At 48.0% G+C, this 26705-nt stretch overlaps 1 protein-coding gene across 3 annotated transcripts in view; it reads right to left on the bottom strand.

The window, feature by feature from the left end:
* The window catches only part of LOC140417927 (uncharacterized), a 97310-nt gene that overhangs the window by 17600 nt on the left and 53005 nt on the right, over window positions 1–26705 (bottom strand). For 2 of the 3 annotated variants that reach the window (XM_072501369.1, XM_072501362.1), the window contains exons 2-3: window positions 14752–14833; window positions 1309–1377 (exon numbers count right to left, since the gene is read on the bottom strand). In XM_072501369.1, the coding sequence (XP_072357470.1) occupies window positions 1309–1377; window positions 14752–14788 (106 nt within the window). In that variant the 5' untranslated portion in view covers window positions 14789–14833. Of the gene's footprint in view, window positions 1–1308; window positions 1378–14751; window positions 14834–15961; window positions 16073–26705 lie in introns of those variants that run through there. The other variant, XM_072501376.1, reaches the window with a different exon arrangement.

Below are 26705 nucleotides of genomic sequence, written 5' to 3'. Positions count from 1 at the left end.
GCCGGAGGGATTTCCGCCCCGCCAGCTGGCGGAAATGGCGTTTGTTGCCCCGCCAGCTGGCGCGGAAATGTGGCGCATGCGCGGGAGCGTCAGCGGCCGCTGTCAGTTTCCCCGCGCATGCGCGGGAGCGTCAGCGGCCGCTGAAAGTTTCCCGCGCATGCGCAGTGGGGAGAGTCTCTTCCGCCTCCGCCATGGTGGAGGCCGTAGCGGAGGCGGAAGGGAAAGAGTGCCCCCACGGCACAGGCCCGCCCGCGGATCGGTGGGCCCCGATCGCGGGCCAGGCCACCGTGGGGGCACCCCCCGGGGTCAGATCGCCCCGCGCCCCCCCCCAGGACCCCGGAGCCCGCCCACGCTGCCTGGTCCCGCCGGTAAATACCAGGTTTGATTTACGTCGGCGGGACAGGCAATTCCTGGGCGGGACTTCGGCCCATCCGGGCCGGAGAATCCAGCGGGGGGTCCCGCCAACCGGCGCGGCTGGATTCCCGCCCCCGCCCAATCTCCGGGAGCGGAGACTTCGGCGGGGGCGGGGGCGGGATTCACGGCGGCCAACGGCCATTCTCCGACCCGGCGGGGGGTTGGAGAATGACGCCCCAGTTTCCTTTCTTTGAATTCAAACATTTAATGTAAATGTAAATGTCACTAGTCCTCGGGGACCGTAGGCTGCTCTCTCCTCTCTTCTTTTTGAGAGAAAGCTGACTGGTGGTGATTTAACTAGAGGGTCGCCACACCTCAGGCGAGGGGTAAGGTTGAGACGGCGAGGCCTTCATGAATAATGCCAGTCGGTATGGTAATTGAACGCGCGCTGTTGACGTCGCTCCGCATCACAAAACAGCTGTCCAATTAGCAACCATGGACCAGTGAGATATTTTAATTTTTCACATTTCACCTTGACCCAAATAGACCCATATCTTGGGGTTAAAATGACCTCCCTAGACTTTAATGGTTTGAATCATCCCTCTTTAATCTTTGTTTTTTTTCCCATTGAAAACAATTTGAGCCGGAGAGTGACTTCCTGTGGCCTCGAGTTTAAAATCCAGAATACATGTGGTGTTTGCTCCAAACCATCATTAAGCATTAAAAGACTTTTTGAATGTAGGGCACTCAACATGGAACTTGCTACTCACTCATGAGGTATTTAAATCAATCATGTGCAAAGACTCATGAGACATCACCATAATGCAGCGAGTCAAGCACCATGGGCATATTACTCCATTACTATGCTACACTTTCAATGGAGGTTAAATGAAACCCCGTCCAAAAATATTTCAAGAAGTAAAATTCATACAATTCATCTTCCGATTATTTTACCTTCATTTTCGTTTGCCATGACCATGTCCATCCCATAGCTGAATAATGTAACGCTAATCACAAGAAACCCTGTGGGAGAAAACCACAAAATCAAATACCAAAAATCATTGTAATATAACAAATGTAATATTATATAACATAGTGTAATATAATATAAATAATTAATAGGGTGGAACCTTTCCAAAAAATGGCAATGTGTTAGGTTCTGACTGAAAACCAGTGTGCGAAACAGCCAGTTTTCACTTCATGTGTTTTGCGGCATCATTCTGGCAGAACAGGGCTGGAAAGGGCCGGCAAGGCCAGCTCCACAGAGACTGGGCGCCATTTCTAAAGGGCACCTCAATCACAAAGCACAGTGAGGACCCACTCACTTTGACTCCCACGACCCCCAGACATTGGGACTCTCGGCAGACAAGGGGAACATTCCTCATCCCTCAAACACAGAGGACCAACTCCCCCCCCGCCACACCACTCAATGGTCGGGTCACCCCCTCACACAACAAACGGGCATTGGTGATCCTAACCCCCACCCTATCCTCTCTGGCATCGTGGCACCACCCACCATTCTCAGTGTCCAACCACCACCCCCCCCCCCCTCCATTACCTATCTCCGCCATTGCCCCCGCCCCTCTACATAATCAGAAACCCCCATTGGGGTCCTCAGAGGCCAGCAGTCTCCATCTGGCTATGCCAACCTGGAAATGCCAGCTTGGTACAGCCAGGTTGGCACTAGAAGGCACTACCAGCCATGTCCCTCACCACTTAGAGGCTAAACTCACCTTTGTGTTTGTGTTGAGGTCATTACGACTGGTTTCCGTTTGAAACCATCTGTGTTTCCTGCTGGCACGGATGGGGGCGGGAACGCGGATGGGGGTGGATATCTACTGATCCTGGATCCAACGGCATTAAGCCGTTTAATGATACAAAAGTCATTTAAATTTGGGAGTGAACCTGATTACGGGCGGGGAACATCTCAAACTGAGATCTCGCCACAGTAAATCCAGCCATGGCCCTCTCACGAGAGCTTGCGTGATATCAGGATAACAGGATTTGCGCCTGTAGTGAACACGCCCTGAAAATCACGGCCATAGTCTTTAAATGGCAGTACAAATTTGCAATTGTAGTAAAGCATTCAAAAGATTTATTACAGAGCTCACATATGAAAGTTATTAGCAAAATGACAGACAAAACGTTGTGGGAGATTGCCAATGTAATGTTTTGATCAGGTGATGATTTGGGCACAAGGACGTTGGTGATTACATTCAGCAAACTCTTTTGTCTAAAGATTGATATTGTATGAGAAATAACTGTCTGTAAGCAGTAATCATGTGATTTCCGAGAGAGTAATTGGAGATGTGTGGCGTGGTATCTCTAGATCATGCGACAAGCTCAAGCACATTCAGCGACAACTGTGTTTTGGGCTGCAAAATGTTTTAAAGCAATAATATTTTTGAGCCTGTCACAATAAACATTTTAAAAATACCGTATGAAAACTGTTTTGTTTGGGAAATTCAGTTTGTTAATCTCTTTAAAAAGCAGTTTATTGTATCAAGCTGCAGATTTCACTGGAGTACTTCACCCAATTTTAATAGCTGCTGTATAGCACCTAACCATCTCAGAAAACTGTCGTCTAATAGTTGACACAATGTTCACTGTCAGTTAATTGGTGGCTTTAGTCAGATTTCAAACGCAATTGGGCTGAATTTCTCTGGCGGCTCTGCTGCCCCCTCAGGCAGATAGGATAAACACCCAATGGCACTTTTCAAAGAACAGCAGAAGCATTCCTCTCTGTCCACCCAATATTTATCCCTCAACCAACACCTAAAACAGATGATTGGACATTTATTTAATTACTGTTTGTGGGACATTGTGGTGTGAAGATTAGATGTCATGTTTCCAACATTACAACAGGGGCTGCACTTGAAAATTTCTTCATTGCTTGTTAAGGACTTTGAGACACCTTGGCCGAGATTCTCCGCCGGCGGGAGTCTCCGTTATACCGACGCCCGGGGGTTTCCTGACGCCGTGGGGCTGCCCCACAATGGGAAACCCCATTGACCGGCTGGCGTAACGGAGAATCCCGCTGGCCGGTCGGGGCAGAAATCTGGCGCGGCGGGGCGGAGAATCCCGTCCCTTGAGTTTGGAAGGCGCTATATAAAAGCAGACCTTTCTTGTTTTCTTTTCCAATGGGGTGCAGGGCTCCAGTAGTTAAAAGTATTGCTTAAATTGAATTATCCCATTTCAGGTTGGAATCTAAGACCCAGATTTTTAGCCAACCAGCCCAGGGCAGAAGCTGATTAACAACAAGTCTAGTTTCAGGTGAGGTGTCAATTTGGGCTTTAACTTCAAAATCTGAGCCTAACCCATCTCGATCCTGCCCATTCCCTGTTTTAGTGGAGGTGGGATGAGGGGTGCGAAACCAACTGCCCCTCAGGAAATGGGTTGATCATTTAAACATTATAATGTGGCTGCACATTTTGACTATCTTCCAGGGTAACTAAAGCTCTCGGGAGAAAATGGGAGATTTAAACACCTTGAAATAATGGACACAGCTATTGCAGCTGATAAATGAAAACGTACTTCATTCCTGAGTAGAGTTTTCATGGGGTAAGTGTGAGAGAGAGTCAGGAATTGTGCAAGGTGAATAAAAGAATTGAGGTGGAACTAAATGTCACAATAATAATCTTTATTAGTGTCACAAGAAGACTTACATTCAACCCTGCAAGAAGACTTACATTCACCCCCTACTGTGAAAATCGCTGAGTCACCACAGTCTGATGCCTGTTCGGGTACACTGAGGGAGAATTCAGAATGTCCAATTCACCTGGCAAGCACTTTTTGGGGGCTTGTGGGAGGAAACCGGAGCACTTTGAGAAAACCCATGCAGACACAGGGAGAACGTGCAGACTCCGCACAGACAGTGACTCAAGCCGGATCCCTGGCGCTCTGGAGCAACATAGAAACATGGAAACAACAGTGCTAACCACTGTGCTACCGTGGCATGCATGCAGGAATGGGTCCATATCGGATCAATATCTTTTAAATTGGATAAACATATTCCAACAGAAATTCAAACCATGCTCTGTGTAAAACAGACTGCCAGTTCAGTATTGTCCATTTCACATTACAGTTAAAGACCAGTTGCAACCTTAGTGTTGGGTCGGGTTACTGGGTTATGGGAATAGAGTGGAGGTGTGAGATCGGGTAGGGTACACTTTCAAAAGAGCCGGTGCAGACTCGATGGGCCGAATGGCCTCCTCCTGCACTGTAAATTCTATGATTCTATGAACCTCTGCTTCTTTTTATATTTTTCATTTCTTGCTCCTTTTCTCAAAGTTCCCATGCAATGTAATGTCGTGCAAAAAAGCAGCAGTTTTTATAGGTTAATGGCAATGTTCGTTTGTTCTGCAATATGATTTTTATTTGGTCACAACGTTAGCAGAACCGTTAACTCGCTTAATTATTGGCTTTGGAGCAAACAAGTAGTTAGTACTGTTGTGTTATGCTGCTTCGGATAACACAGGTTGCTACTTGATGCAGTCTTAACTAAAGGATGCTCCAGACTCTGAAATGAGTTCAACTATTATTGAACTATTAACACAGTTCTAAAATGAGTTTGATTCTCTGCTAATCTAACTGTAGTAACTCAGTCTAACTGTATCAGCTTGCTCTAAGCCACGTGCTGAGGTGTGATGCTGCTGATCGACCCGTCTAACTCTCTAGATGTCTGTCAGTGGAAAGAGGCAGGGTGTGAGTGCTTCATCCCTTTTATAGTGTTTATGTCATGCCCCCTTGTGGTGATGCCACCTGAGTGTCCTGACCTCCCATTGATTGTGTCCTATTCTGAGTGTTGATTGGTTGCATGTTTGCATATCACGGCATCTCCCCCTTTTTTTTTAGATGTATATACATGTGAATGTGTCTGACAATGTGACTGACTGAGGAATACAGAACAGAACAAACAAAACAAATGCTCATAAGTCCAGTCTTTGAGGCTTGCGTCTGATCCTCGCCGACCGCCGGAGAGGTGGTGGAGGGGATGATGGTGTCTAGACAGGTGAGTGGGAAGCACGACAGGTGGCCTCGTGGTTCGAGGTGTCTGGAGGTGGCAATTCGACATGTGGAAATGGAGGGGAAAGTGGTTGTGGGCAAGCAACTTTTCGCAGTGCCCTTCGATTCCTTCGCACAATGGAGCCATCAGCCATACGTATGACATAGGACCTGGGCGCGGCCTGTCGAACAACGACAGCCGGAGCAGACCACCCACCATCCGGTATCTTGATCCTGACCGCGTCTGCCGGGGATAGCACGTCCAGATCGGTGGCATGTGCGTCATAGCCCTGCTCTGCGCATATCTAGTCTCAGTGGGTGTCATTGTCCGTGACGTGTATGCTACTGGTACCCAGGATGACATGTCGTCTCTATGAAGCAACACGCCCCAATGCCATCCTGATTCGCAGCTGTAGATATCTTGGTCTCTCGGTCTGGGTCAAAGAATGCAAGGACGGGTGCAGTGGTGAGCTTGGCTTTCAGCTCCAGCCACTCTGTTTGGTGCTCCGCCTTCCACTCAAAGGTGGTTAATGTTTTCACCAGGTTGCGTAGGGCCGTGGTGTGTGTGGCCAAATTAGGGATCAACTTGCCAAGGAAATTGACCATTCCCAGGAAGCGCAGTACTGCCTTCTTGTCCTCGGGGACTTTCATTGCCTCGATGGCTTTAATTTTGTCTGTGTCCGGGCGCACACCGTGTTGCGAAATCTGATCACCCAGGAACTTCAGCGTGGATGTCCCAAAACAGCACTTGGACCTGTTTAGCTTGAGGCCATGTTCATGTGTGCGCGGAATACTTTCTTGAGTCGCGACACATGTTCCTAAGGGGTTGTGGACCAGATTATGATATCGTCAACGTAGACACGAACCCCTTCTGTTCCCTCCATCATCTGTTCCATGATGCGATGGAAAATCTCTGATGCCGAGATGACGCCAAATGGCATTCGGTTGCAGCAGAACCTGCCAAAAGGCGTGTTGAAGGTGCAGAGCCTTCTGCTGGATTCGTCAAGTTGGATTTGCCAAAATCCTTGGGATGCGTCCAATTTAGTGAAGCACGCGTGTGCCATCTCACTCGTGATTTCTTCCCTCTTCGGGATGGGGTAATGTTCCCGCATAATGTTTTTTTAGATCCTTGGGGTCAATGCAGATGCGTAGGTCCCCAGAAGGCTTCTTTACGCACACCATCGAGCTGACCCAGTTGGTTGGTTCAGTGACCTTGGAGATGATGCCTTTTTGTTGTAGACTCGTGAGCTCTGCCTTCAGGCGCTCTCTCAGTGGAGCAGGGACACGTTGTGGTGCGTGGGCCACTGGCTTGGTATCAGGCCGCAGTAGAATCTTGTACTTGTCCGGCAGCATGCCCATCCCGCTAAATACATCTGTGTACTGGGTTAGGATGCCGTCGATGCTGGCCTGAAGATCCAAATGGGTCGGCGTCATGGTGTAGACCCTTTGAATGAGGTTCAGTTGCTTGCAGGCACCTAGCAGGGACGCCCTGTCTGGTTGAACAATCTCGAAGCGTAAGCTTGCTTGTGTGTGTCAGCTGGACACCTGCAGATGGCAGATGGAAGGATTGTGGGGGTCTTCTTGATTCTCTTGACGTCCACCTGCGAAATCAGGTTGGCGGAGGCACCTGTGCCCAGTTTGAACTGGATGGGGCAGTGGTTGACCTTCATCACTGCATGCCATTTATCCTCGGAATCCACGGCCAGGATTGATTGGACTCGCGATGTGTCCGGTGTGGCGTATTCACACTTCGTAATAATGCCCACTCGGTAAGTGTTGTCCGGGTATTCATCATCTGGATCCATCACACAGCCTGGATCAGAGTCATGCATTCGGTGTTGCACACTTCTGATGCGCCGCTATCGGAATTGGGACCGCTGGCTCCTGACTGGTGGTGCAGATCTGCACAGGGCTGCATCGTGGTTTGGTTTCCCACAGTTTAAACAGCGTTTGCCTCTTGCAGGGAAGTTTTTTTTAAATGGGCGGTGCCACAGTTCGCACACGTCATGACGTCGGCGTCATGATGCTCAGTGCGGCGTTGCTCATGTGCGGTGTGGTTCACGGACGTCTGCACCTGCGCAGTGCGGTTTTCGGCCGCTTCATGTTCCCGATCACATTGCGCATGCGTTGAGCCCCGGGAGGAGCGCGCAAAATGGCCGCTTTCGTCAATGTGGAGGCGCTGCATCCGGGAGATGGCCTGAACACACTCCACCTCGCGGGAGGCTTGTTTTTCACTTTCTGCCATTTTGTACTGTGAATAGTGATTTTTAGAGTGCTCATGCACAGTACACGTTTCAATCGCGACTGGCAAGGTCATGTGCTTGATTTTCAACAATTGCTCTCGCAGAGGATCAGAGTGGGCTCCAAAAACGATTTAGTCTCTGATCATGCAGTCAGTGATATCACCGAAGTTGCAGGATTGCGCTTGCAGTCTAAGGTTAGTTAGATAGGAGTTGAAGGATTCGTCTTTACCTTGCCTCCTCTGCTTGAAGATGTAGCGCTCGAAGATTTAGTTGATGTCCACCTCACAGTGGCTGTTGAATTTGTCCAGGATGGTTTGGTACTTTGTTTTGTCCTGCCCTTCGGAAAAGTGAAAGGAGTTGAAGATCTCTATTGCATGGTCACCCGCAGTGGTGAGTAGAAGATCTATCTTCCGAGCATCGGTCGCACCATTGAGGTCGGATGCTTCCACGTATAGTTGAAATTTCTGCTTCATTGATCGCCAGTTGGCACTAAGATTGCCAGTGGTCCTGAGCTGATGAGGAGCCTGAATCTTGTCCATTGTGCCTGTATTCAGTAGCTGGTTGTCACGGATCTTGCTGAGTTGAACTAAATAGATTGAACAGTCACGCCTGGTATCATGTTGTGTTATGCTGCTTCGGATAACACAGGCTGCTACTTGATGCAGTCGTAACTAAAGGATACTCCAGACTCTGAAATGAGTTCAACGTGTTTATTGAACTATTAACACAGTTCTCAAATGAGTTCGACTCTCTGCTAATCTAACTGCAGTAACTCAGTCTAACTGTACCAGCTTGCTCTAAGCCACGTGCTGGGGTGTGATGCTGCCGATCAACCCTGTCTAACTCTCTCGATGTCTGTCTGTGGAAAGAGGCAGGGTGTGAGTGCCTCATCCCTTTTATAGCGTTTATTTCATGCCCCCTTGTGGTGATGCCACCTCGGAGTGTCCTGACTGCCCATTGATTGTGTTCTATTCTGAGTGTTCATTGGTTGCATGCTTGCATATCATGACAAGTACGACAGACACCATGGCCCCAACCTTGACTGGGATGGTATTTTGGACGTTTGACTCCAGAGAGTGTATCTCTTTCTTCCAGGACATTTCCCCACCCAGAGATGAATCTAATTTAAAGCCTCAGCTTGCTGATGGCCAGGGAGTAAGTAGGGAGCCTACAGCAGGGATGGTAATAACATGGACTAGTGAGAAAGTCTGACAATGCTGAGAATGACAATTCTATGGGGAGAAGGCCGACAACACTGGGGTGTGATAATATACACCAGTATATCATGGAGCAGACACACACTGATGGACACACAGTGGGACCAATCAACACACACAACACCGCAGCCAATTACCAGTGGGAGCACATGCACTATAAAGACAGGGGGCATCAGAGTTCCCGCTTATTCGAGTTGCAGCTAGCTAGGAGGACAGAGCTCACAGCCTGCAACACAGACATTCACCATGTGCTGAGTGCATCGACTGGTTAGGACAAGGCAAAGGTCTTTAGTTGAAGCTAGTATCGTATTAACCCACAGTTTAAGTAAGTTTAAACAGTTAATGATTCAATAAAATAGTGTTGCACTATTTCAAGTGTTGGTGACCTGTATGGGATCCAGAACACCCAACACATCATGATACCAGGAGTGGTGGGAAACTAGCACTTTTTAGACCTACCTGCAAGTGATCTGCCTTCCGCCAGCATTCTGTCATCCTGCGACATGGACACCATCACCCCGCTGCCACCGCTCCGCATCGCCGGCAACCTCGGGGCCAACTGGAAGATTTTCAAACAGTCCTTCCAGCTCTTCCTCGAAGCCATGGACAGGGAGGGTGCCTCGGACACCAGAAAGATTGCTCTTCTCCTCTCCACGGCCGGGGACCATTCCATCAACATTTTCAACTCTCTCACCTTTGCAGATGATGAAGCCAAGACGAAGTTCAAGACGGTCCTCCTCAGGTTTGACACTCACTGCAGCGTAGAGATGAATGAAAGTTTTGAACGATATGTGTTCCAGCAGCGTTTGCAGGGTAAAGATGAAACTTTCCAATCCTTTCTTACGCACCTCCGCATCCTTGCCCAATCTTGCAGCTACGGGCCCACCTCCGACTCCATGATACGCGACCAGATCGTTTTTGGTGTTCAGTCGGACCCCCTACGTCAGCAGCTCCTCAAAGTAAAGCAACTCACCCTAGCGACCGCCATCGAGACCTGTGTCTTACATGAAAACGCCACGAGTCGGTATTCCCATATACAAGTGGCTGAAACAGCGCGGCAAGGTCCCCACGAGGCGGAACGGGTCCAAGTGATTGAGCACCTCCAGGGCATCAGCGTGCTTTTCGCGGACTCCCGTGCTTGTACGCACCAAATGAGGGGACGGCGACGTTGAGGAACGTAATGCGCAGGCGTGCACCACGCACGACTGCACCGCGCATGTGCGGTGGCACAGCGAACATGCTGACGTCACGACGTGCGGCAACTGTGGCTCCGCCCATTTAAAGCAGCAATGCCTCGCAAAATCTCGACAATGCCTACGATGTGGAAGACTTGGCCACTATGCTGCCTGCTGTCGAGCAGCTCAGCCTGCCAATTCATATCGCTTCAGCCAGCCTCGCAGGAATGTTCGGGCAATTCAACCCATGGTCACCGAGTCCGATGCGGACATCCCACACAGTAGTGACACCGAGGACCTGAAGGCGCCTTTTTCGAGTCGGTGTTGTAAGGAAAAACAGGCTGTCGCCGAAGCAAAGACACCAGCCGCTGTCGGTATACAGCATCGATCCAGACGATGAGTGGTGTGCCACCCTGACAGTCAACCGGTCCCAAATACGATACCGCCTGGACACTGGTGCCTCCGCCAATCTCATGGCATGGTCTGCTTTCCAAAGCCTTCATGTCAAACCAGCCATCCTTCCATCGGCCTGCCAGCTATTGGATTATAATGGCAATATCATTCCTGCTACCGGCTCGTGCCAACTTGAAGTGACGCACAAGTCTCGGAAAGCCATCCTTCCTTTCGTGATCATGGGCTCCTAGTTGGACTCCCTGCTTGGCGCACAGGCGTGCAAGCTGTTGAAACTCGTTCAGAGAGTTCACTCTCTCTCTCCTGATAACACGCCCGCCTTCCAGGACGCTGACTTCAGGGTGCAACTTGACGCCATCATCGACCAGCACCTCGACGTCTTCGAAGGCATGGGCACGCTCCCATACACTTACAAGATCCTACTCAAACAGAACGCCACGCCTGTGGTGCATGCACCTCGCAGGGTCCCAGCACCCCTCAAGGACCGCCTCAAGCAGCAGCTGCAGGATCTCTAAGACCAAGGAGTGATCTCCAGAGTTACGGAACCAACCGACTGGGTCAGTTCCATGGTGTGCGTAAAAAAGTCTTCCGGTGAGCTGAGAATTTGCATTGATCCCAAGGATCTGAATCGCAATATCATGAGGGAGCATTATCCAATTCCCAAGCGCGAAGAGATCACATGCGAGATGGCTCGCGCCAAGCTCTTCACCAAACTTGACGCCTCGAAAGGATTCTGACAAATACAGATCGACAAATCCAGCAGGAAACTGTGTACCTTTCCCACCCCCTTTGGCAGATATTGTTATAACAGGATGCCGTTTGGGATCATATCGGCTTCAGAAGTGTTCCACAGGATCATGGAAGAAATGATGGAAGGCATTGAAGGTGTTCGCGTTTATGTTGACGACATAATCATTTGGCCCACCACCCCGCAGGAGCATGTCAGTCACCTCCAGCACGTGTTCAAACGCATATGAGAGAGCCAAATGCTCCTTTGGTCAGACGGAACTCAAGTTCCTAGGGGACCACATCTCCCAGTTGGGTGTGCGGCCGGATGCGGACAAGGTGGCTGCTATCACAGCCATGAAAACGCTAGAGGACAAGAAGGCGGCCCTCCGATTTCTGGGCATGGTCAACTTCCTAGGGAAGTTAATCCCTAACCTCGCCTCTCATACCACGGCTCTCAGGAACCTGGTCAGGAAGACGACAGACTTCCAATGGCTTCCTGCCCATGAGCGCGAAGAGAGAGAACTCAAAATCAAACTCACCACGGCCCCGGTCTTAGCTTTTTTTGATCCAGCGAAAGAGACAAAAATTTCGACCGATGCCAGCCAATCTGGCATTGGGGCAGTGCTACTGCAACGCGATGAGGCCTCAACATGGGCCCCCGTTGCATATGCGTCACGTGCCATGACCCCCACGGAACAGCGCTACGCACAGATAGAAAAGGAGTGCCTGGGCCTTTTGACCGGTGTCGTCAAGTTTCATGATTATGTGTACGGCCTTCCCCAATTCACCGTCGAGACCGACGATCGCCCGCTGGTCAATATAATACAGAAAGACATGACGCCTCGCCTCCAGCGTATTCTGCTCAAGCTCCGGCGATATGACTTCCAGCTGGTATACACCCCGGGCAAAGACCTAATCATCGCCGACGCTCTCTCCAGGGCAGTCAACACTCCGTGTGACCCAGCGGGATTCGTCTGCCAGGTTGACGCCCATGTGACCTTCGTGGCCTCCAATCTACCTGCCACGGATGAACGCCTCGTCCAAATTCGCCGTGAGACAGCGGCTGACCCTTTGCTACAGCGTGTCATGCGCCACCCAACAGACGGGTGGCACAAGGGCCAATGCCCGCAGTTCTACAACATCAGGGATGATCTGGCAGTAGTCGATGGTGTTCTCCTGAAACTGGACCGCATTGTCATCCCGCACAGCATGCACCAGCTCGTCTTGGAACAGGTACACGAGGGCCATCTTGGCGTGGAGAAGTGCCGCCGATGGGCCTGAGAGGCAGTGTACTGGCCCGGCATCAATGACGACATCGCCAACACAGTGCTCAACTGCCCCACTTGTCAGCACTTACAGCCGGCCCAACCACGTGAGACCCTACAGCCCCATGAGTTGGTCACGTTCCCTTGGTCCAAGGTCGGCATCGACCTGTTCCACGCGCTGGGCAGGGACTATGTCCTGATTGTAGACTATTTTTTTCAAACTACCCAGAGGTGGTACGTTTACACGACATCACATCGTCTGCAATCATCCGTGCTTGGAAGGACACCTTTGCTCGACCCGGCATCCCATTCACTGTGATGTCGGACAATGGCCCCTGCTTCGCAAGCCAGGAATGGTCCAACTTTGCCAGGTGGTACAACTTTGTGCATGTGACATCCAGTCCCCTGTACCCCCAATCCAATGGCAAAGCGGAGAAGGGCGTCCACATAGTCAAGCGGCTCCTCTGCAAGGCTGCCGATGCTGGGTCTGATTTCTACCTCACCCTGCTGGCCCATCACTCGTCCCCCACTGGCCTGTCGCCAGCCCAGCTGCTCATGGGTTGCACCCTGAGGACGACGGTGCCGTCCATTCATGTCCCAGACCTCGTTCACGTTCCGGTCCTTCAACGAATGCAACTGTCTCGTGCTCAGCACAAGGCGGCTCATGATTCCCATGCAGCTGATCTCCCTGCTCTGGCTCCACATGACAACGTCCGCATCCATCTTCCGGATGGTGGCTGGTCTGCAACCGCTGTGGTTCTTCAGCAGGTGGCTCCCCGCTCGTTCCTGGTTCGTCTACCGGATGGCTCCATTCTGCGCCGCAATCGACGTGCCCTTTGTCTCATTCCACGCTCGCTACGTGATCCTCCACCATTGCCACGCCCTCCTGTTGACCCTGACCTGGACTATGCAAAGATTCCGGTCACTCTGCATCGTCCTCATTCTGACTCAGTCCAGCCCGCTCCTCAGCCGGCGGCTCCCGACCCACCTTTCAGGCGGTCAACCAGAATTCGTCGCCCACCTCAGAGACTTAATTTGTGAACTTTGTGGACTTATGGACTTTCTGATTTGTTCTATTCTTCCGTTTAATCGTTCAAGTGATTTGTATATAGTGTTCATCTCGTTATTCTTGTGACACACTGTTTTTCTGCACCAAGGACCTTCCCTTAAATAGCTTAGTTTTTATGTACATAGTCCTGTAAATATTTTGCACACACATAGTCAGGAACATTCACCATACACTATTTATTGCCACGCAGGTACATTTTTTATAAAAGGGGGGATGTAATAATATACACCAGTATATCATGGTGCAGACACACACTGATGGACACACAGTGGGACCAATCAACACACACAACACCGCAGCCAATCACCAGTGAGAGCACACACACTATAAAGACAGGGGGCATCAGAGTTCCTGCTCATTCGAGTTGCAGCTAGCTAGAAGAACAGAGCTCACTGCCTGCAACACCGACATTCACCATGTGCTGAGTGCATCGACTGGTTAGGACAAGGCAAAGGTCTTTAGTTAAAGCTAGTGTCGTATTAACCCACAGTCTAAGTAAGTTTAAACAGTTAATGATTTAATAAAATAGTGTTGCACTATTTCAAGTGTTGGTGACCTGTATGTGATTCAGAACACCCAACACATCATGGGGGAGGTCCACATTGATAGGTGTTGGGAAGCAGGTTAGCTTGGCTTGCTGCAAGGAAGTACTGTTGCTTCTTCTGGTGTACAAGCAGTGCTGGAAAGTCATTTCCCTCTTTGACACACATTCCTACCTATCTTGAAACAATGCAACTCCTTGCAGGCAGCTTTAACAAAGGAGATGATATGAGGTCTGACAAGACAATGAGGGCAGGAATGAACCACGAAGGGTTGAGCCATGTTTAAAAATCAGCAGAAATCCGTACAGATCATTTACAAGGGGACACCTTGCATCTTTTCCAAGTATCAGTCACTTAAATCTCAGTGACACACAGTGTCTGCATTTAGATGTTCACATCTTGTCCAATTGAACTGAGTAATAGTTTGCAGGATTTCAAATCTTGTATGTGGATTATAGATCTTTCCCTTTTCAATTTAGATAGATCTGGAGAACATTTTAAATTGTAAAACATGATAATGCAGTAGTGGTATGTGGTTGAATCGTGGAAGGTTAGTAACGATGAAGTAATAAGAGGAAGCATATTGCACAACACTACAGTGTATAAATTTAGGTGTGCTCACTTCCCAAAGTGTTTTGGTCCTGGAATGCTAAAAATTGCGATGTTTTCTGACACTCAATCATCAGAAATAAATAACCTTAAGAAATAATTTATCCTCAAAGAATACAGAAAGAGAAGATACCTATAAAATGTTGGATTTTGGTGCTTCTGGTCATCATCCTTCACCCCTGAGAAAAGGTCAGTGGGCCGGTCACCAAGAGAATCTGAAATAGAGTTAACCATTGTCAATTATAACATCAATACCTTTACCTTTCCAAATAAATTCTGATGTCAACAGGTGGCCTACAGAACCAGTAGATGATCCTGAAGCCATCCAATCATGAAAACATAAATCACACAAGATTAATGACTGCTAGTAAATGTATATGGAATTTTCTGCAATTGTGTACACACTGATTATGATGAACCCTTGAAGAAATGCCCTATGGACAGCTATGCTTAATCAAATGGACAACCTTGGATTTTAGAAACAAACTTTCGAAGCATTATTTAATAATCAATAGCAACCCCCCCACCCCCTTCTTCTGCCAATCTCAGCATACTGGCTGGATTCAAATTGTTGCTGAATGACAGGAGAATGAAGAACGTGCCCACCACCAATACCCCGCCTCCCCTGACTCCCAAACTACCCTACATCTGAACCAAGGACTGAGCGCAAATACAAGTCTTCTCACTGTACTGCTGCTATCCCAGGAGATAAATAGTGTGCGCTGGGAAGGCATTGCAGTGCTTTAATAAACCTGCATGAACTGAGTCCACTGCTGAAGTGCCGGCAGTCCACAAGTCCCCCTGTTTTGGGAGCACTGCTACATTTCAAAAATGGACTCGAGAGCAGGTGAATTGTGCGCTTGATGAGATTTGCAGGACAGTCATTGAAATGATAACAAAAAAAGCCATGTGAGATGTCCCTTGACATCGGGAATTGCTGCATGCTAACAAAGCCTCATACATGTTTGTAAACCTTTCAGCACAAAATATATTTGGAAAACATTCTAAACATAACAGTGTAAGGTTTGCTCAAACCAACTGGAGTCAAGCAATAAACAGTTGTCTACAACAGGAGAAAGCTGAGAGAATCTATCTCAGTTCCTATTCCAGATATTAAGTTGACAGAGACTTGGATTCACTTACACAGAAAGTGATACTCATTTATACACAGCCGAGTGGTACTCATTTATACACGCTGTTACTTATATACTGAGCCTGTTACTCACTTAATATAGAGAGTGGCACTCACTTACATACAGAGCTTGGTACTCACTAACACAGACAGTGGTATTCGCTTACATACAGGCACATTTACTCACTCATTCATATAAAGTGGCACTCACTTTCGCAGAGACTGCTCCTAACAAAGACTGCTCCGTCCACATTGAGACTGATGCTTATCCAATGACTGGTCTTACCACAGAGACTTATATAAAGCAGGTACTCACTTACACAGAGACTGGTCCTATCACAGAAAGACTAGTGCTTATACAGAGAGGCTGGTGCTTACACAGAGAGACTAGTGCTTACATAGAGACCAATAATTATAAAAGGCTGGCACGCACAGAGACTGGTACTCACTTACACAGAGCCTGGTACTCATTTGCACAGACACTGGTCCTCACTTAGAGTTGAGACATCGGTTTCAGGATGAATAAACCCATAATGCTTCAAGTAAAATACAATCTCTTAGCTTCAATCAGCAGACAAATTGGACTCTTCCTGGAACTGATCAATGCTTCCTTAAGTCATTGCCAAACTTTCCTTCTGAGTGTTTAGACCTACACCCTAATCTAAACGGTAAGCGCATAAAAGCAGACAATTAAATACTTATGCTGTATAGACGCTGTCGTAATGTCGGGAAAGCAGCAGCCAATTCCCGCACAACAAGCCCTCACAAACATCAATGCAATAATGACCAAGTAATCACTTTTGAGATGTTGATTGAGGAATAAATATTGTCTAGGACACCAGGGGTACTTCCTCTGTTTTCCTTCAATATCATGGGATATTTTATGCCCACATGTGAGGGTAGACAGGATCATGGTTTAATGTGCCATCCAAAACATGACACCACTGATAGTGCAGCACTTCCTCAGCACCACACTGGCACGTCAGCTTTGATTTTTGTGCTTAAATCCTGGGGTTAGACTTGAGCCTACAATCTTTTGACCAAGAGCACGACCACCTGAACCTTGGCTCACATTGCTTACTGAGGCTATGGACAGCAAATGTTGTCTTACCACAATCGGCCAAGAATGGCAAAGGGCAGTCAGGCTCCGAACAAATGTGAGGAAGCTCATGGACATCTGCATCCTTGTTCTGGCAGAATTCAGGCCTGCATTACTGTAGTGACTACATATGGGTAGAATTATCAGTCTCTGTGTTAGGAGCAGTGTCTATGTTAGGAGAACATGAATGCAAATCCAAAGGCATATACAGGCATATTAACAACAATTGGGGTTGTCAGAAGAACAATGGGGCCAATCAGAGACCAAAAGGCAGAAGGTAGGCTGAGATTGTTAATGAATACATTGGGCTAGATTCTCCGCTGTTGGGATTCTCCGTTGCGCTGGCAGTGCACACATGCCTGGGGATTTCGCGATTGCGTGGGGCTGCCCACAGTGGGAAACCCCATTGGCCAGCTGGCGAGATGGAGAATCCAGCTCATTGTATTTCTGATGCTCGAGTAAATAAGAAGATTGCTGAGATATTGGATGAGGTTAAAATAGATGAGCAAAAAGTATCACAAACTCTTGAATGTGATTTGTCACCGAGTCCAGAGGTGACACATTCCAGATCGCTGAGGGAAGTGAGAGTAGACATTATGGCGATGCTAGCCACAATCTTCCAATCCTCCTTAGGTTCAGGAGTGACGTAAAGGTCTAGGGGTTTGCAAACATTACATCCTTTTTTCTAAAAAAGAGAGAAGGATAAATTGTACAATTACAGGCGCATTAGTTTAATGTTGCTGGTGGGGTAGTTTTTTAGAGACATTGCTAAAAATGAACAGCCACTTGAACAAAGTGGACAAATGAAGGAGAGCTTTCATGATTTTCTTTGGGAAAATCATGTTTGACTAGGTTGATTGAAGCTTTTGATGCAGTAACAGGAAGGGTGGATGATGGGCAGTGCAGTTGATGTTGTGTATCTGGCCTTTCAAAAAACATTTGGTAAGGTATCACACAGTAAGTTTGTTGTCAAAATTGAAGCCAATGGGATAAAAGGAATGAGAGTCTATGGAACCAGCACAGACTCAAAGGTCCAAATGAACTCCTTCTGAGCTGTGCTATACTAAGGGCTAGATTTTACAAGACATGGGTGGGGATGGGCAAACACCCATGTGAAGAATGTCTTCCCCTCCCCACAGTCACTTAAGGGCTGATTTCTCTATGGACATTCCTCTATGATGTGATGCATAGTTTTCTCTCTCCCACATAGGGGGCTGGCACTAATGGCCCACCTGTGGAGGTTGGCCAAGCAGGGGCCATGGCTTGTTCTGAACATGGAACATGGAAGGTTGAAACCAGGCAGCTGTTGGGTTGGGTTAAGACCAGGTATTTGTTTGTCATGTCCAATGATTCCCATTCATTTGCCCAGGTGGAATTTACGTCAAAGTCTTGTGGTTGGGGTAATTTTTCCAGATTGATCTTCTTGATGGGATTGAATCTTGCATGGGTTGAAAAGATCAGCATGAAGTGGAATGTGGGGAATTGTGAACATTTTCTATCATTTTGTGGGTTGTTGCAAGTCAGAGGATATGTGGCGGAGTGATGTGTGCCGGAACAGCAAGCCAAGGGAGTGGTGTTGATGTAGTGTTCCAGTAATAATGCGCATGGTAGCATTCAGCTGGGTGTTAACTCTGTGTGTGTGTGATGATCTTGACCAAACAAGTATTCTGCCATTGAGTCTGATTGTGCGAGTGCTGAGGTTTGGAGGGTGATGGTAGCAGCCTCCCACGTTGAGCTGGCTAGTTTGACAATCAAGTTCTTTCTGGACTTGACCTCGGCTCCAGTTGTTTTTAGATGTTCCCGGAAGGTCATTGTCCTATCTGAGGTCACTACAAGATATGTTGCAGTTGGGTGGTGCTTTAACTTGTAGCCATTCATTGAGACATTAAGCTCTTTATTGGTTTTTGCATTGCAAAGATGGAATAAGCTGGATTCTATTTCTGCAGGGCTTGGCTTGAGTCACCGTGTGTTGCAGTGTTGTTCAAGTTTTGACAAGTCCTCGTTTAAGGTCCGGTCCAAGGTGTCGAAGTCAGGGGCTTGCATTGCAAAGCAGATGTCATCGGCATATATGAATTTTCGGGAAGTATGTTTTGGAAAATCATTTGTGTACAAGCTTTTAGTCGCTCGGGTGGAGGGTGGGAAAAGAGGACCTGTGACAGCTTCAGCAGGAGGCCAGTGTCTCAAACGATGTTGTAGGCAGTTGTGAGGTCAAGGAACACAGCACCTGTCTTCAGGTTTTTCTGAAAGCCATTTTCAATGTAGATGGTGGAAGCCAGTACTTGTTCCCCTGTGCTGCGGTTCTTGCGCAAAGCAGCTTGGTCGATGCTACGGACGTCTATGATTGGGGATATGCGTTGAAGGATGAGGCATTTAAGTATTTAAATTGGACTGACAGGAGAGAGTTTGGACAGCAGCTAGCTGTATGGGGTCTTTTCTGGGTTTTGATATGGCGATGACTATTGCGGTTTGTTGTTCCTTTGGAATGGGGTAGGGATTTATGGCCATCATGGAAAACCGGGTCAACAGGCAAGCCGAAAGTCAAAAGGCCAAGAAAACAATGCTTCTCAACTTCTCCTGGGGCAGGTGTCTCACCAATGTAGTTCATTTCACGTGACATTTATTAGCTAAACTGGGCACAATGAAGTGTATATGTGCTGACAATCATATCTACAGTTGAGCATAGTTAGGGAACAGTTGGTCTTCAATCCTGCAACTAGGTTGTTGTCAGCATATATACACTTCATTTTGTCCAGTTTAGCTAATAAATGATTCTCTGATTAAATCACTTCAAACTCATCTCTGGAAGGTAGCACAGTAACTATCAGCCAATACAATTGAGAACCTAAAGTATAACTTCTAAACATCTCAGATATTGCCCACTTCAGGCCAACAGCTCCAATTTGAAGTGCTTATGATTTCTGTCATTCGTCTTTGTGGTGATACATGCTGACAGATGTGAACAACTAATCCATCATTGACCTGAGCCACAATGGCATCAAGTCCCTGGGAACTGGCATCTGTGTCTATCATAATTGGGAGGTTATACTGAGCTAAACTAGGACTTTAGCTTCTCAAGTGTATGTTGCTGATGCTCATCTCCCAGTCTCTTGAAAGCCTATCTACCTCCTTGCCCCAGCGCCCCAAGAGATCAGAAAGTGCCTGCAACCTATGTAACCCATAATGTCTAATCAGCCAAAACTATCCCACATAGTTAGAGAAAAAAAAAGATAAGGTTGTGATATTCGGAACCTTATTTTCTTTGACTCTATTGTGTCAGGATTCATGCCAAACCCGTCTGCTGAAATGGAACATCCCAGACACTGCAGCTGCAGAAAATGACAATTCTCTGTCTTTATCATGACAACTGTGTCACTGATATTGGCCAAAGCTTTCTCCAGTCTTTCTAAATGCTCCTCGTTTGTACTTCAATTCACAACCGACCATCTATATAAACAAGGAAGATCTGATACACAATGCACTGCATAATTTGATCGAGCATTAAAGCGACACAAAGAGACCAGGCCTACGCAAATAAATGTTTTAAAGTGCAATAGTTAAATTAGATGAACAGTTGCAGAAATTAATCAAAAAAAGCTAATGGTGCTCTGGCCTTTGTATGTGGGGGATTAGAATACATCAAGTGCAAAGGTTTAACTACAGCCGTGCAAAAGCCCTGGTTAGAATATCACGTATTATGAACTGTTCTAGGCACCACACCTTAAGAAGCAAACAGCTTTGGAGAGAGTGCGGATAGATGTACCAGGTTGATACCTGGACTCCAAGAGTTAAATTGCAAGGAGAGCTTACACAAACTGGTATGATATTCACTGGAATGCCCTTGAACCAGGGGCGAGCTAAGCCATTTCCGGAGAGACTCCAGTTAAGAGTCAACCACACTACTGTGGGTCCAGAGTTATATGTAGGCCAGACCAGGTAAGGATGGCAGATTTCCTCCCCCAAAGGGGCATCAATGAACAAGATGGGCTTTTAACAACAATTGATGGTAGCTTTCTTTAATAAGGACACGGAGAATCCAGACTGAGTAAAATAAAGAAATGCAGTTTTATTTACAACACGATATATACACTGCCTGGTAGATTCCTACTGGGTTGCTCCTCTAGGCAGTGCCTGACTGGCCAACCTTTTATACAAATGTTAAAAGAGAACTCGTACTCCACAAGGACCAAAGGGAAGATAATAACTCCTCCTCATAGTCCTTGTGTGGGCTATTACACTTCCCATGCCAGATTTTATTAACTGAATTGAGCCCATTTCCCCACTGGGGAATATCCTCAGCCTCCAGATTACTAACCCAGTGACGTTACCACTTTACCACAATCTCTCTTAAACAGTTAAGTGGTGATTTTCTTGGAGTTTTCAAAATAGTAAGAGGAGCAGATGGAGGAAAAAGAGAGAATCTATTTTTGCGGCTTGGGAAGTACGGGCGAGCTTTGTTTAAGTATCGGGGACACGATTCTCCACTCCCACGCTGGTTGGGAGAATCGCCTGGGCCGCCAAGATTTCGCGGGCCGCAGGCCGGAGAATCGCTGGTGACACCCAAAATGGCGATTCTCCGGCACCCCCGCTATTCTGAGGCCCGGATGGGCCGAGCGGCCAGGCCAAAATGGCGGGTTCCCCCCGGCGCCGTCCACACCTGGTCGCTGCAGTCGTGGGCGGTGCGTGAACGCTGGGGGGGTGGCCTGTGGGGGGGCGAGGGGGGATCCTGCACCGGGCTTCACCTGGAATGTGGGGTGGCCCGCGATCGGTGCCCACCGATCGTCGGACCGTCCTCTCTGAAGGAAGACCTCCTTCCTTCCGCGGCCCCGCAAGATCCGTCCCCCATCTTCTTGCGGGGCGGATTTAGAGAGGACGACAACCACGCATGCGCAAATGACACCCGTTATGCGGCGCCGGCCACGTCATCTATGCGGCGCCGCTTTTACGCGGGCGACAAGGCCTGGCGCGTGTAGATGACGCGGCCCCGATCCTGGCCCGTTGTCAGGGCCTCAATCGGTCGGGACCGGGGCCGTTCTGTGCCGTCGTGAATCTCGACAGCGTTCACGACGGCGCGGCCACTTCGGCGTGGGAGTGGAGAATCCCGCCCCAGAACTTTCAGGAGTGAAAGTAGGAAACATGAGTTTGGAACTCTCTTCTATAAATAATAAATGATAACGACAATGACTTGCATTTATACAGCACCTTTGATATTATAAATTGTTCCAAAACTCTTCACAGGTGCAGTATTAAGCAAAATTGGACATCAACTTACATAAGGGGATATTAAGGCAAATAACCAGAATGTTTGGTTAAAGATATAGGATGTGATCTACAGGCCACGTTGTACCTGAAATGCTACGTGTAGCGACCGGTAGATGCCGGGAGATCCCTCTACTGGGATCTACCCAACTTGCCACGCCTCACGATATCTAACATGATCTCGCGAGACTTCGCAATCTGAATCCCACCCATTGTAAGCAGACTCACTATCTGACAAATCTGCATATTAGAGTGAGACAGCTAGTCTCACTCTAATATGCTCTCCCGTGATCGACCTGAGGTGTTGTGATCTAACCTATTTTCCTCGGAGACCTTGGGCGAGCACCATTAAGTGCTGGACACAAGAACAGAGGCCAGACAGAATGGCACTTGTGGGGATTTTCCCAGGGGATTGGAGGCCCCTAGGTGCTTGCTCTCTGGGCAGGGTGACACCCCGGCACTGCTGGTGCCATCTGGGCACCTTGGCACTGCCAGTCTGGCACCCTGGCAGTATCACCTCGGTGCCAATTTGGCACTACCAAGATGCCCAGACGGTACTGCCAGCAGTGGCACGGTGCCAGGCTTGCATTGTAAGGCTGGCATCTTCCCCTTTCTAGGGATCGGGTATGGGGGGGGGGGCGAGTTGTGGTTTTGGGGGGTTGGGGGTGTTGAGAGATTAAGACTCCATTTAAAAATGGTGTCCCGATCTCCTCCTGTACTGAGGAGTTCCAATGAGTGGACTCCACAGTGCAGGAAACGGGACTAAGTGCGGCCTCGCCGGGGCATTCCCGGCTGAGGCCCCGAATTGAACTAGAGTCCGGTAGATAGCATGGTGTTTCTCGGCGCTCACCCAGCTAAACACACTCGTAACAGGACTCTGTTTCAATTCGGTTAAATCGTGCCCATAGGTTTTAAATTGCCCCCTAAAGGAGAACACAGAGGTAGCGTGGTGCAGGGTGCAAATTCCAAAATGTAGTGACTTAGCAACTGAAGATACGGCTGCCAATTCTAAAAATGGCTGTGCAAAGAGGATTAATGCTGGATCAACTGTTACTTTAAATCTTACACTGATAAATCTGAAACTGATAGAATTTTGTTAACCAAAGGTATAGTGGATATGGGGATAAAGTGGGTATATGGAGTTAGGTTGCAGATTAGCCATGATCTCACTGAATCTTAGAATACATTTCTTTCCACATAGTCAATTAATGATAATTACTAGGTTAGACCATGACAGAAAGAAATTGTCCCAATGAAGCATATCAAAGACTATTGTGGTGATTGTCACATTAAGACCAGCCTTAAGAGTCATGTGGCCTGAACAACCAATCAACACCTATCACAGGGAATCTCTCCAAAGGCAGAAACTTTCCGGGTTAGAAAGAGTGTACCATGGACTAGCTTGAAGCATGCAGCTAATGAATTAACTTTGTAAATAAAGTTTGTTTGTTCAACTTAAGAAGCCTCTGGGAGTACATCTTCACAGCAGACAATGAAGATAAATGATCCTGGCACTGACTCTAGCCCTGTGAGTATTGTGCTTTAAAGGAATATTGAAGGAAACATATATAGTTGTTGTTATGTTCTGTGTTGTGGCCGTGGTAAAGATGCACACAGAACATCTAGTTCTTTGACTAGTGATGATAGTTTATGAACAAAATGAACATGTGGAAAGATAACTAATGAACTATAATACAAATGGGAACGAATAAGTGAATTCTTTTGGAGCTACATATAATGCGACTCTCCTCGAGTATGTCTTACTACCAACTGCCAGACCTCTGGAATCATATGGTGGCTCTCTATCACCACCTGCTGGTTGGAGGTTGTATAGATAACTATGTACATTAATAAATAACGAGATAGGTTACTGTGCATATGCATATCACTACACTTGCCAGAATGTTTTTCTTCAGGCGAGTACCATTTGACTCCTCCACGGAGGACTGGATTCAATACATAGAGCATATTGGGTAATATTTCCAGGCAAATTAAATAGGGAAGGAGGCAAAGCAGAAATCAACTCTGGCCTCGTATACCAATTAGGGTGGGAACCTGCAGCCAGACACGGCACCAAAACTGTCGAAGCAACTGCAAATCCGGAAACAATTCCAGTCACCCAGAGAACAAAAAGATATAGCGGTGGCAATCAGACAATGGGCCCGATCGAATGCCGTCATCGCACCAGTCTTGACAATGCAGCTGTTAAATCTTGCGAGAGGCCTCTCACAAGATTTGCGATACTTGGGATGCCTCGCGCGATCTAATGAGATCTTGCAATGTGTCACAATCTGGATCTCCCCCTCATTGGGCAGGATCCAGGTGTGCATATTTAAATGAGCAGTCAGGATTACATAAATATGTCTGCGCCGGATTCTCCCAAGGCCTGGGATCGAACACCTGCGCCTGGGAGACATCGCTGTGGCGCCTTTCAGCACTGGTCCACACAAATGTGAACCAAGTGTAACAATGTCGGTGGAGTGGGGAGTGTCTCCCATGCCATCGGAGGCCCCCTGGTGTTCAGGCCCTGCACAGGGACCCGGGCACCTTGCACTGTCACCTGGATACCCCAGCAGTGCCACCCTTTCATTTCTAGGGTGCCCAGGTGGCACTGCCAGGGTGCCATACCAGCAGTGCAAAGGTGCCAGGGTGCCAGGTTGGCACTGCCAGCAATCGGGCTCAGAGGTGCCTGCCCTTATGAGGTGGAGTGAGGAGGAACCCGAGGGCTCCCTAACATGTAAGTTGGGGCGTTGGACGGTGTCCAGAGGCCGCAGTGGGGAGCCTCAGGAGGGTCCAGAGATTGGGGCAGCATTTTAAAAAGGCAAAAAAAACAGAGTCTTGGCACTGCAGGCATCGAGAAACAACCCGCTAAACGTGCCCAAACCGGGACGCTGTCTTTTTCCTGTCAAATTACGGCCAATAATTCTTACGGTGCAATGTTACCAATGTGGGCATCCCTCATGAAACAGCCTCACTCTTGTGGTAGTATTATTGGCTTTCTTATACAGAACCAGCTTATGGATCCCTATTCAAGCTTAAGCCAAACTTTTGTTTTGGACAAGTTAGCCACAAACACTTGAATAATCCCTTGCTAAACTCACCCAATATGACTACTAAAACCAAACCATCAGGTAGGGGACTGATAGGCCTCCAGTGAGAAGTGCCAGTTAGCCACCTTGGTTTCTCCCCAATCTATTGGCATTGCTGTGTGTAGCACACAAAGACTCACGAGAGACGAATAGAGATGAAGTCGATGAGGCTTTATTAAGCGTGACTTGTTCCCCGCAGTTCAGTAACAGACTGGCCTGCGGGGGAGAACTCCTGGTTCTTATACTCCGCCTTCAGGGCGGAGCTAGAGGTCAACAGCCAACCAGGACCCGGGATCTGTCAGCCAATGACATCACGGCTTCACAGTCCCACATGACCCCTAATGCATACTACCACACTGTGTTCACTGCTTCATTTGGAATTCTCACTCTGTCCCTCCAGCCCTCATTAGTGCCCTAGATGTAGATATGAATGGCATGAGTTATAGCAGTTTTCTATTCACCAGCGCCCACATTTCCCCATGTCTCCCCCCCCCTTCCCAATTTACTTCTCAATTAACTTCAACCATAACATTAACAATAACATTTCCTGCAGCATCAGTCCCTCAGTTCCGATCCAATTTCTCCTCTTTGATAAAGGTCAGGACTTCAAACAAAAGAACAAAGAACAAAGAAATGTACAGCACAGGAACAGGCCCTTCGGCCCTCCAAGCCCGTGCCGACCATACTGCCCGACTAAACTACAATCTTCTACACTTCCTGGGTCCGTATCCTTCTATTCCCATCCTATTCATATATTTGTCAAGATGCCCCTTAAATGTCCCTATCGTCCCTGCCTCCACTACCTCCTCCGGTAGTGAGTTCCAGGCACCCACTACCCTCTGCGTAAAAAACTTGCCTCGTACATCTACTCTAAACTTTGCCCCTCTCACCTTAAACCTATGCCCCCTAGTAATTGACCCCTCTACCCTGGGGAAAAGCCTCTGACTATCCACTCTGTCTATGCCCCTCATAATTTTGTATACCTCTATCAGGTCGCCCCTCAACCTCCTTCGTTCCAGTGAGAACAAACCGAGTTTATTCAATCGCTCCTCATAGCTTATGCCCTCCATACCAGGCAACATTCTGGTAAATCTCTTCTGCACCCTCTCTAAAGCCTCCACATCCTTCTGGTAGTGTGGCGACCAGAATTGAACACTATACTCCAAGTGTGGCCTAACTAAGGTTCTATACAGCTGCAACATGACTTGCCAATTCTTATACTCAATGCCCCGGCCAATGAAGGCAAGCATGCCGTATGCCTTCTTGACTACCTTCTCCACCTGTGTAGCCCCTTTCAGTGATCTGTGGACCTGTACTCCTAGATCTCTTTGACTTTCAATACTCTTGAGGGTTCTACCATTCACTGTATATTCCCTACCTGCATTAGCCCTTCCAAAATGCATTACCTCACATTTGTCCAGGTTAAACTCCATCTGCCATCTCTCCGCCCAAGTCTCCAGACAATCTAAATCCTGCTGTATCCTCAGACAGTCCTCATCGCTATCCGCAAT

Source organism: Scyliorhinus torazame, chromosome 1, assembly GCF_047496885.1.
Source record: "Scyliorhinus torazame isolate Kashiwa2021f chromosome 1, sScyTor2.1, whole genome shotgun sequence".
Classification (NCBI taxonomy): Eukaryota; Metazoa; Chordata; class Chondrichthyes; order Carcharhiniformes; family Scyliorhinidae; genus Scyliorhinus; species Scyliorhinus torazame.
This window is presented reverse-complemented; position numbering and strand designations above follow the sequence as displayed.